This window comes from Numenius arquata, chromosome 2 (genome assembly GCF_964106895.1).
Source record: "Numenius arquata chromosome 2, bNumArq3.hap1.1, whole genome shotgun sequence".
NCBI lineage: Eukaryota > Metazoa > Chordata > Aves > Charadriiformes > Scolopacidae > Numenius > Numenius arquata.
In genome coordinates this window covers 29120820-29133162 of record NC_133577.1, presented here as the reverse complement: position 1 = coordinate 29133162, position 12343 = coordinate 29120820, and the positions used below count along the sequence as shown (strand labels likewise).

The 12343-nt window shown below is 39.7% G+C and overlaps 1 protein-coding gene across 1 annotated transcript in view; it reads left to right on the top strand.

The window, feature by feature from the left end:
• LOC141462570 (protein ELYS-like) overlaps nucleotides 1-8068 on the top strand; it is a 39539-nt gene extending 31471 nt beyond the window's left edge. The window contains exons 29-35 of the mRNA XM_074144515.1: nucleotides 84-189; nucleotides 853-940; nucleotides 2037-2221; nucleotides 3938-5756; nucleotides 6514-6651; nucleotides 7130-7220; nucleotides 7876-8068. Coding sequence (XP_074000616.1) covers nucleotides 84-189; nucleotides 853-940; nucleotides 2037-2221; nucleotides 3938-5756; nucleotides 6514-6651; nucleotides 7130-7220; nucleotides 7876-8068 — 2620 coding nt within the window. The remainder of the gene's footprint in view (nucleotides 1-83; nucleotides 190-852; nucleotides 941-2036; nucleotides 2222-3937; nucleotides 5757-6513; nucleotides 6652-7129; nucleotides 7221-7875) is intronic.
• Nucleotides 8069-12343: the final 4275 nt, after the last annotated feature.

Here is a 12343-nt window from a genome sequence, read left to right as displayed (position 1 = left end):
GATCCCTACCCTAGATGAAATGCGTAAAGGCTCGCTTTAAAATCCTATGAGCATCTGAAAAGCAATGATGTTAAGTGCAACAGGGGAGTCACCCATCTGTCTGCTTTTGTAGGATTTGTGGAAGAATCAAACGCTGAATGTCTTGCCCTTCCTGAGGATGATAAATTGGTGTTCAAAGCCACTGAGGCTGCTCCTTTAGGGACTGCAAGTGAAGGGTAAGTTTATAAAAGAGATACATCTTTGGGTTCACCCAAGATGTAACTGCTGGCTTTGCTGTGTTGGCAGTCTATGGGTTTGACGTGGCATTGGTTCTTTCCTGTGTTCTTCTGTATCGTGGCTTTTCCATTCCTTTCTGTCTGTGAACAGAACTAATTTGGCGTGAGTGTAAGTCCGATTGACTAGCTCTCAGGTTGAGCCTTTTTTCTCAAGTCATTGCAGAGCCCAGGGTATGGTGATAAAGACTTCATTCAACAGGCTACGTAAACGTTTTTACAGTTTGAGGGTTACTAAGCAGATACTGTGAAGCTTTGTTTTTGTCTGTACAGCCCTGCTTTTGTCTGAAAATGGTGTAGCTGAAAATTACACCCGAGGTTCCTGCAATGTAAGCGGGTTTATTTGGGGGTTTGAATAATTTGTTGCAGTATTTTATAGACTTGATTTTGACTTCTCGTGTGTGCTCAACGAGCATCTATTAGCTTATGGAAAGGGAAGCAGTTTTCTCACCAGATACTTTAAAAGCTGCAACTGCTTTTTGAGAGAATGTTAGTAATTTGTAAAGCTCTTCAAGGCTTGTTTTGAAGCTTGACTATGAATTTCTCTTTGTGTTCATGAAGTGAAACAAACCACCAGGAGTCCAAAATGTCCTCTTCATCAGAAGAAAAAGCCATTCCAGCTGCACCAAATCCACAGCTCTCTGCACCCCCGGAGACAGACAGTGAATGTAGGTACACTGTGTTGGAGCTGTCACGTGAGTGGAGGTAGCTCAACTCCTGAAGTAAAACATGTAGTTTGCCACTACAGGCGTTTCAGACTGAAGTAGTACTAGTGCGTTACTGCCAACTTTCATTAAACCCTGGAGAGAATACCCTCCTTAGAGCAAGTCCTTGTAGAAAATGCGAGTGTTCCTGTTCTTGAAAAAGATACTGAGAAAAGTGTTCGCATTTAAAATATTAGGAGGAGCCATCAGTATTTATTTTAATCTTGTACACCGCCACTCATTTGTGTGCTAAGGGATTGTTGTGGTTTAAGCCCGGGCAGCAACTAGGACCACGCAACTAGTCTTCTCTCCCCCTCCCCCCCACAAACACTGTAGGGCAGGGAGAAGAAGGGACAGAAAAAAACGTCGTGGGTTGAGAGAAAGACAGTTTAATAGAACAGTAACCGAAGAGAAAAGTAATAATAATAATGGTAATAATAATGGTTTAAGGGGTGTACAAAATAAAATGATAGAATACCAGATGATGGGTTGCCCGGCCTGTCCTGAACAGCGATCGCGGATCCCTGTCCCCCCAGCCAACCCCCATATATATACTGAGCGTGATGTCTGTGGTACGGAATATCCCCCAGTCCTGCTCAGTCTTCTCAGCTTCTCTGGGAGCTGAAAATGTCCTTAACTAATATAAACATTACCTAGCAACAGCTAAAACAATTTGGGGTATCAACGTTCCTCAACATTCTTCTCATACCAAATCCAAACCACCGCAGCTACTAGAAGGAAAATTAACTCTATCCCAGCTGAAACCAGGGCAGGGATCTGCTGCTTGAGTTCCTATGTTAAAAGATGATGCATCCTCGGCATTCAGGCTGAGAGGAATAACTTCCTCTTTTTTTTTTTTTGTATTTTTTAGTTATTTTTTTTTTAATTTATTGTGGGGCTGCCTCCTTCACCAGGTAGATAGTGAAGTTTTTTGCCATTTTGTGTATGTGGCAGGATAGAGAACAGTGTCGTTGTCTCCTGCTTCCTCTGTTACTTCCTGTTGCTTAAACCAGTATTATTTACGTAGCAGTTATGTTAAAATGATATAAATCTCTTCCAGCTGTGATAAGTATCCTTGACAGTGAGGACGTGGTCAGTACTCATTCGGAAAACCACCTTGAGGGGAAGCGTGTGGATTTACCTAAAGAACGTGAACATGAAGCAGCTGAAGTTGAAGAAAATGTTCCTTTTCGGCAGGAAGAAATACCTGTTTCTAGCTGTCTTGCTAAAACTGAGGAAATGAATGTAAGTAAACTATTTTCCCATTTTCTACAAAATAGAAAACAATTTGCAAATTGGGAACAGTCCTGTCTTACTGACAATGAGAAGGCACCCAAAAAGGTCTCCGTTTCTTTAGCTGGTTAACACAAGTGAAAAAACCTCATTACGTGAGGCCAGATAAGTTGTTTTTTTTTTTTTTTCTCCTGTGCATTTTCTGCACCTATAACACCGAGTAGAACCTGTCAAGACTTGGGCCTTTGAGAGCTGTAATAGTACAAAAAAATCCGTAAACTATTTTTTAAAATAACCGTGCATTTATTTGGTTTACTGGAACTTACACGTTTCCCATTTGACTTAAAAAAGAAGTAGCTTTATTGTTAAAGAGGATACACAAGGTTGGGGAGCGCAGCTTTTCAATACTGGGGGCCATTTACCAAGTGACAAAATGATGTGGAAACCAAACTTGTTTTCAGAATGATTTAGGTGCGTGGATCCTTTACTCTTTCTTCCTTATTCACACAAACAGAATTCCCGGTAATGAGTTTAGATATTTCCAGTTACTTAAATTTTTTTAAAATGAATTTTAAAAGGCTCGTCACACGGACAGAAAATTAGAACTGTTGATTCTCCAGTTGTCCCATTTTTCCCCCCATTATTCTCACTTCTGCTGGGGGTGATGAGTCTTTAGAGGACACCCGCAGTGAATCCAAGTACCACACGGAGTATTCTGACAACTTCCTGTAGGATTACGCTCACAGGAATTAATAATAGTTTTTTGCTTTCGTTGTAACTGGTTTGTACCGATTTAGATGTAAATGGCTGCTTTTGGCTTGTCTGCCTTCACTGAATTTGGGACAAAGTGCTTCCTGCTTCCTTGTTTGTAGATTTGTAAGCATAAAAGGAAAGTTTATGCGGACTAGCCTTTCTTGAGTTGAGTTTTGGAGCGTGGCATGTTGCTACCAATATGATGCTTTAGCGACTTTTGACAAGGCAGGCGGCAGGAAAAGAAGCAGGTTCTACGGAGACTGCTGCGGAGGGGCTTCTTCCTTCTGCCGTCGTTGGCTAGCGCTACAACTTAGAGGGCTGGGCAAAGGTCTTTACACAGGGATTAAATTATCTTGAGCATCTGAGTCACTGGAAATACGTAACAGATGCTACTTTTGTTTTCGCCGTAAAAGCCCGAGTATCTCATGTGGATCTAGAAGGAAAGAATAATTGCTCGCTACAGGCAACTGTAAAACACGAGGTGGAACTATTTAGGAAAGGTGGTGTTGTCAGATGTGATACCTGGGCAGTTTGACAAAGCATTGCGAACTGAAACTTTAAACTTTTCTCTCAAAAAAGTTGTCTTTTACCCTGTCAGATGCAGAGTCGGTCACTCTGTGTGCATTTGTAGTCAGCCCGGGAAGTACTGCAATGGGATGGTTACTGCCAGCTGTGTATGCAGCTTGTCTTGTAATACTGCTCACTTTGTTCACGAGTGGTGGTAAACGGTTCGTCGGGAGCAGAAATAGCAGAGATGGAGCGTGTGATTGCGTACACCGAGTCCTCTCTTCTCTGTCCCTTAAATGCATAAGGAGTTACCTGTAGCAGAGAGCACGTTGTATGCTTCTGAGTTTGCACCCAGGGACGATCTGAAAGGAAAAGCAGCATTTGGCTGTCCTCAGTTTCCTCTAGGTCAGTTTGAAGTTAGTCTGTTTGGTAATGAGTATTGCATTCACAGGTATTTTTTAACTTTAGGTGGTTGAAGATAGCGCGATTAAGGCACAAACCTCCGAAGAAGCACCGGAAACATCACCGTACAGTGAACTACATCCATTGGGCAATCTTCAATACAGCTATGGTACTATAGAGCAACAGTTTGCATGTGATTTGCCTGATGATAAAGACGGTGAATGTGATGCAGCTGAGGCAGATGGAGAGCTCTTTATATCTCAGAGTAATTTTACTTTAGTCTTGGAAGGAGAAGAAGGTGAAGGGGAGATGGGAGATCCTACATCAGTAGGTGCTTCTAAACCGACTGGCGCAACGACAGAGGGAAAACCTGTGAACAGTTTAGGAAACAATCCTGAAAACCAAGAACAGGTTACAAACTCAGTGTCCACTGTAACTAACGATCAGGAATCTCAAAACATTGCAGAGTCGCTCCCGTATGTGCCTGAACCCATTAAGGTAGCTATTGCTGAGAACTTACTGGATGTAATCAAAGACACAAGAAGTAAAGAATTTACATCTGAAGTTGTGGAACAATCTATTCATGAAACCATAGGTAAAAAGGTAACTAGATTCCAGAAGGCCAAAGCTGCTTTAACAGCTGTGCCAGAAGAAGTGGAAGATGATGAAGACGAGTACGTCAGCACTCCTAGAACACGCACAAGGGGACAACTGAGTAGAAGTCTAAGTATTCCATCCGCAGGCGCTCAGCAACTTCTGAAGGCAGACAAACCGTTTCTGTTTGGACTGTCTCCTCGGAGAAGTACCAGGCGAACAAAAGAAGCATCTGAGACTTCTAGTGTTGTAACAGAAGGAAATGCTCCAGATGAGCAAATACCTGTGATGCCCGTTACTCCTAGGAGAGGTAGGAAGCCTAAACCGACTAACTTAGAGAAAGTAGACAGCGGCCATTCCGATGGACAAATATTGTCCGCTGACACACAGTCCATAGCCGTTACTCCAAGAAGAGGATTAAGGAGAGCAAAGGAAGCTGCGTCTGAAGTCTTGGAAGAGGCTAATGAGGAAATGTCGCTTGCTGAAGGTAGCATTGCTACTTCTGCTGCTTCCAAAAGGACTAGAGGAGGAAAAAGTTCAGCAGGAGATGAAGGCCAGACTGATGCTGATCATAAGATTAAAATGGCAGTCAGTCCCAGCAGAAGCGTGAGAAAACAGAAGAGCATTCGTTTAAAATTTACTGAAAATACTGTCAAGGATCAGGAGGTGCAGCCCAGTGACCTTTTAGCTGTGCCACCTAAAAGAGGCAGAAGAAGAAAGATGAGTTCATCAGAAGTTTCAGAAAATTCTGACCTTGGTCTGTCTAAATCATCGCTTCCTCAAACAGAATTTAAACTTCCCGTGACTCCTAGAAGAAGTGCTAGGAAGGGGGCACAAAATCTCTTGGCAGACCCAGAACCTCTCTCTACTCAGGAAGGCATACATTCAGGCGGGAAGGGGGAAATCCTCGATACTCCGAGGAGAAGTACAAGAAGAGTTCCACGTGCTAAACCAGAAAAAATGGATGCTCGTGAGCAAACACCTGCTCAGCCAGATGAGGAATTAACCACACCCAGGACTACAGTAAGGGCAGGGCGTCGGGGCAGAAAGAGACAATCAATATTAGAGGAAGGCACAGGGGAGGAGGCCTTCCCCCAAGGACCTGGTGGCAGTCCTTTGCTGCTTGAAGACATAAACCCATCGGGGCATGATGAAACACCAAGAACTTTAACAGATCGTATTACAAGAACCAGATCCCGCAAAACTGCCGTGCGTCAGAAACTGCCTGTTGAGGAAAATGAGTCCTTCCTTTTCTCTCCTCCTCTCACAAAGCTGACAAAGAAATGTAAAGGTAAGAGCACTATGTTTGTGTGCAAAACAGGGCATATTGCTGTTTTGTAAGCCACAGAAAACAGGCTGTGAGGATGGCTTTTAAGCATTGTAAAGAATGTGACTGTACAAAAAAAAAATTTTGGGAAGAGGCAATTCATCCGTTTTCTGAACTCTACAGGACTGGCTGGCTAGTTGTGGTGGAAATGTGAGCGGGCTGATCTGAGTAGAGTTAAATGAAATTTAATCTGACTTTTTGTCATGAGCTTAGTTTCTATCTGTTTCGAAAACTGGAGGGTGTGTGGTAATATGTGATGGCCATCCCTTCCCCCCAGTGGAGAAATAAAGGAGACGTGCTTCCGAGTTCTGTTCAGTTTTTAACTTAAAAGGAGCTGCATCTTGCAACAAACTACGCAGCTGTTTACTTATGTGATTGTTTTTCATGGACATACCCTCTGTTAGTGAAGTTACTACACGTTGGGCTCTTTGTGTTAGAGTACGTGATAAAAAAAACTCTTGAGATGTGTAAGGATCGTTGATGCCTCCAGAGCATATAATATCTTTGGTTACGTAGGTGTAGGTAAAGAATGTACTGCCAAAGAATGGGTGCCAAGAGGCAGTTATTAGGGGGGGAAAAATACTCCACGTTGAGTGTTTATAAACCCGCTTGGACCTTCTGCTTCAGGAAGCTGTTTTGCTTTTGATGATCAGCTGCAATTTAGCGTCACTGTCCTTTACGTCTAATGTACGTGCGTGCTAACAGTGCATTGTGGTTTTAGCTGGAGAAGCAGACCATCCTGTGCAGCTTAAGGATTTAGACCCGGACCTGTCTTCTCAATTTGTCTTTTCGCCTCCTCTTCTGAGGTCAAGAAGAAAAAATGTATCTAGCATTTCCCGAATTGGGAAGGAACCAGTAAGTAAAACCTGTGGTTGTCTCCTTTTCTTGATTTTTGCTCTGTACCGCTTTTTCAAATCATACTTTGCAAAGCTTTGCCTTTCTCCTTGAAAGTAGGTCTGAAAAGAGAGAGCTTTAAATTAATCAGCTAAACAATTTATTATTTTTTTTCCTTCATGAAAACTAGTGATGAAAGTCAATTTTGAATCTGCTTAAGTCAAGAATTAATAAGTATTGCTTTGCCTTTAAGAAAAGGCACGGTGCCTTTCTTGAAACTTACTTGGTGTGTTCTCTCTTAATTTGAGAATTTCGGCTTTTAGGATGGTACGAGACTTTGGGATGGAAGGTTTGTTTCTGTGGAGAGAAACCGTAGTGCTTTTGGCAATAATTTTGTCGTGACTTCTTCATGAGAGACACATTCATTTGTATTCTGTAGAAGCGTAAGAACTTGTGCATGAGTAATGTTTTTGTTGCCTTAACGTAGGAGCTTCTGACTAAAGAGGAAGAGGATCCCAAATCCATAGAGTCTGTGGGAAAGCAAAAACTGAAGAGAGGTAGAACTGCAAAATCCAAAATGAAGAAATCGAGCAAGTATGACATTCTTTTTGAACACTTATTTGCATTCCTTTATTGTGGTAGCGGTTCAGCTTTTAGCCGCCTAACTTCCTCTGCCTCGCTTGGCTGTACGGTTCTGCTCTGACTTTTCGAGCCTGTCCAGCTTGCTGGCCTCATGGGCACCATTTTCCCCACTTAATGGTTTAGTTTTCTACTGGAAACAGAAGAGGGAGGGGATAGAAAAGGGCAAGTGGATCCTACTACTCTTTGCAACGATGGCGTGCTCTTCTATCATCGTCTTCCACCTTATGAAACCAAAATCTTGCGGTCTTTAGTTCCCCACAGAAGCCAGGAGCGGGCCAGACAACGAGTAAAGAGAACTTCTTGTTTCTGGCATGGTTTCTGGTTCCTTCTGGAAAACTGTTTGAGGAGAGTTGCCTCTTAAAATCTGGGGTGGGAGCCTCTAAAAGCTCACGCAAATAGTGACTGACAATGCTCGGGACCGTCTGGTGAGGAATGAAAGCACAAGGAAGCTTATTTATGTATGTTTTCTGCCTTGATCCTATCTTCAAAGAAACCCATAAATAATTTTTCAGCATTGATTTTGTAATTCCAAAATTAGAAAATATTTTCCTCTACTGAATAGTGTTGGTAATAAAAAAATCAATTTGATACTTCTCTTTCTTTTCAGAACGACGAGAAAAGAAGGCTCTTGGTCACCTCCATCAGTGGAAATAAAGTTCATCTCTCCTTTTGGAAGTCCAGTGGATGGAACAAAAAGCAAACAGAAAGATACCGCAGACGGGGCAGAGAAGACTCTACGAAAGAACAAAAAAAGACTGTCTAATTTTCCAAAGCCAGTTGTGCGCCGGAAAATGCTGTAACTGTTTTTTAAGTTTATGAAGTATACCACTGTCTGTAAAGTCATCAAAATTGTCTGGATTAGTAAAAAGAAAAAATCATCTAATTTGGAAGATATAATTTATATAAATTATTGTAAAATTTCATAAACAAATGGTCTTCAATAAGTAACTCCATATGGAGTGTGATTTCTTCTGTCAATGCAGTTTTCTATTTTATATTAAGACTTCATACATTTATATAATATGTAAATACAACTTATTTTAGGAATGTGAAATAAAATGTATACTTCACAATATGATTACTGTCTGATAGCTTTTTGAGGGAACTGTGGGTTGAATGGCATTTATAGGTCAGAGATTTTATTGGTGGTTTGAAAAAGCATTTAAAGCTCTCAAAAGTCAGGCCAAAAGGTTTTTAAGCTTTTTAAAGTGTGCTTAGAACTACTCTAACAAGGAAACATGTAAAACATACTAGTTTAAATTTTATAAATGTTGTTTGACCTTCTGGTGCAAATAATTTGGCTCACAATACAAATGATAATTCCTTACATTCACAGTTAAGTTGTATTGTATTGAAGTCAGAATGTAAACAATTGTATTTTAAGCCGTGCAATATTTTTTTGTATTTGTCTTAAACTTTGGGAAAGCTGCTCTTTAGTTCATAAAACTATCACACCTCTGTTTCACTATTTTTTACAATTTGTTGTCAGTAAAAAATTAACTATAGAGAGTGTGATGCTTACAATAGCATATCAAATTTAAAGGGATATTACCCACATAATTTGAAATTTGAGCCAAAATTATTTTCATAAGGTTAATAAGAAAGCTACTGTAATTGAAACAATCATTGTCTGTAAACATATTTTGCCATATTTGAAGCCTGCATATCACAGCACTGAAAACCTGATGGTATAGCTAACAGTAGCCTGAAAAAGGTACAAAAATGTACAGAAATCTTCGTTACAAACCATATTTTTGAATAATTATTGCATTAATAGTTGTGGGTTATGGAGTAAATGTCCCTATAAAGCCTCAATTTGTAAAAATAAATTCAAAAACCTATTCTTTTAAAAGCAGACATTGAAGTACTATTTTGATGTGCGGTCTTTTAGACAATGGATTATTTTTATGTATGTTAATTTATATACGGATGCAACTTCGAAGACTACAGAATGGTGGAACCTGACATTAAACGTTTTGATTAGTAAGAACTACTACATTTACTCTAAGAAATAATTTCTTGGTTAACTAATTTCTTACACATAATGGATGAATGTATTAATAACAGACTAAGCTTGTAAAAGAAGTTTCTTCTAGGGCCATGATTTTTTCTATTTCAGAACAGGTCCTTCTCTAGAAGCAGCAGTTGTATGCACTTGGGTATTTTTCTCTTTGAGAGTATTCATGACTGAATGAAAGCTTGCAAAAAGAATGCCTAATGTTGACAGTGTGAAAGTGGCAGTTCGAGTGAGACCTTTCAGTCAGGTTAGTAATTATTTACTCTGAGTATTTTGTACTTGAACTACAGTATAAATATAGTCAAAAAGGAAAGGGGGGGAAGTTCTGGCAATATTTTTTTTTAAATTCACTTTGTACAGAAATACAGTGAATACCTCAGAAAATGGGGCAAAATGTCAGACTTTCAAATCCAGAAAATAAAATTGTCAAATCTGAATGTATGTTTTGTGTAGTGCATAAGAGCATCTATAAAATGCTCTAATCAAATAGAATTGACTGGTGAAATGCTAGTGAAGATTGTTTAATAAGATTTTAACATGTTTCTGTCATTTATACTTAGCGGATATTTTTTGGTATGAAAATTAATTGGAATAAATGAAAACATATTAGCTAGTTTTATTTGTAGTAAATTTTAGCCTCTTGATTTTATAACCAGCTCAGCTGAATTATCCTGACTGGCAGTGCTTTGGAGGAAAAAAGAAAGGGGTAGTAATAACAAGAAAATTGGCATGAGATTTAATAACTTCCTAAAGGTTTGTAGTAGTCTAGTAATTTTTTTACTTTAAAGGAGTTTTAATCCAATTATGTTAAAATATTTTCCTCCATTTTTTTTTCAGTTACTTAGATTAACTGCATAGTTCTTGGGTGCTGACCAGTTTCCCCAGGGAGCAGTTTAAGGAGAATAGGAGTGTAAGCATAACCTGTAACAAGGAATGGGATTTCAGAAAGTTGAAGAACGCAGAAGGAAACAGAAACAAAAACAGGCACTGGGAGTTTTTTTGTTAGAGCCTGAGAAAAGGAAAAGAAGCCAGGTAACAGCGTCAAGATGACGACTCAAGGAGTTTATAATGAAGTGGAGAAAGTAGGTTTTACTTTGTTTTTTTTTTCTTGTGTTAGGCTTGCTACAAGTATGTGAAGGGTAGAGTGGTAAAGATAACAAGGGTGAGAGAGATCCAGTGGATGGGGAGCGTTGTTTAACAGTGAGGATGAATTGGGAAGGAGACTACCTTTTAAAAGATTAAAATGGCTTGGGCGTGAGTGGCTGAGCAGGCTAGGAGTCTTGCACATGTGTCTGAGAGGAAATGAGCTTTTGCGGTGCCAGAGAGGGCGTGAGGGGCCTGTGAAAGAAAGGGGTGATGCATTGCCGTGATGGATGCACACAGAAAGCTCTAGGGGCATGGAGCTGCAATTCTCTTGTGAGCAAGATGAGAATTTCCTAGGAGCTACTTGGTGCAGTTCATCGCTAAGCACAAGTTTTTCTATAGGAAATTGAATTGCTTGAGGGGCGTGTGCTTTTCTCACCCTAAAGAAAAGCTAGAATTTCTCAAGAGTGTTCCGATGCATCTGCTTTGATCTAATGTCAGAGGGCCAAAAGCTGAAGCTAAATTGTGCATCTCTTATCTTTGGGGCTGTAAGCCCAGAGAAAATTCCACATGGAAGGTTGACTGCCTTGGAGTAGTAGACTTTCACCTTTCAGAAAGAATAAAAATAGGTGTAATGGCACACTTTATTTCCAGGAAACATATTAGTGAAGGCAGAATGAATAATAATCAGATTAAGGGCTGTTGTTAGAAGGGGATTTTTCAAGAAAATAAATGTTTCGGTAGAAATGGTTCCTGAGTTACTTCAGAGATTTAACCCAAATACTTGTAAGAGTTTTTTTTCTTCAAATGTTTAGAAGCCAAGGTTGATGAAAGTATTAACTCTAAGTTATAACATGGAGAATTAAAGCAACTCCATTTTACTTTTGATAGCCATTTGGTTTTTAAAGCATTAACTAATTCACATTGACTTAGTTTATTTGCCTTAATATTTGTACAGTGTGCAAATAAGGCCACAGACAACCAAGTAGTTTAATCCCCCACTGGAACTTCCTCTCATGAAAGGCTGTTCTCAGGGTTGTCAGCGCAATAAATTTATTTGCTGCAATGTCATCAGTTCCCATGTAACTAGTCATAAATAGCTTTGTTGTTGATTTCTGGTGGGGAAAAAAGTTACAGGCAGAAGCCAGTCCATAGTTTCTCATGAGTTGTTAGGCAGTGCTTGTAACCTGTTATTCTAGGTGAATCTGAAAATACTATTAAATAATAGAATTTCAAGTAATAAGATAGCATCTGGTTTTATTTTGTTTGTACTTCGGTGTAAAACTTCCAGGTTTCCATTCCAGGAATGCTTTTTTCACCAAAATAGTCAAGATAATGAGTCTCTTTAATATGCTTGGAGATAAATGTACCGTGGCCCCTTTTGAATTAAAGCCATTCCTAAAATAAAATGCATTTTCCAAAGCACTGTGCTGTGTGGATGACCGATATGTGAAGTAGAGGGAAATACGCAAGTTACGGTTACTGATGTGTCGGTTTGTTGAGATCGCTTACTCTTTGTCTGTGGTTAAAGAGCAGGCTTATCCCACAGCAGTCCTTGGTGTGGTGTGCATTGCTGTTGACCTTTGTTTAAATCCAGACTAAAACATGAATTATTAGTGAATGACTGATTGCTTGTATTTTGATATTACAATTGTAATTTTAATACACAGAGAGAGGAGGAGGCAGGAAGTAGGTGTGTGATTTCTACGAGCTCCCAGTCGCACAAGCATATATGATTCTAGGAATCCAGAGCACAGGGAGACCTTTATTTTTAATCCAGCTTATTGGTCTCATAGTGGCTTCCTAAAGATGAGAATGGTATGTCTATGTCAGCAGGATCCAACATTTACGCAAGCCAGGTAAGATTTTATTCAAAGAACAACTAAAAGCAGTTTTAGCTAATACACAGTTGTAGACTGGTCAGTTCATTTATCTCCCATAATTAACATTAATGTAAGTGGAATGCAAATGACTG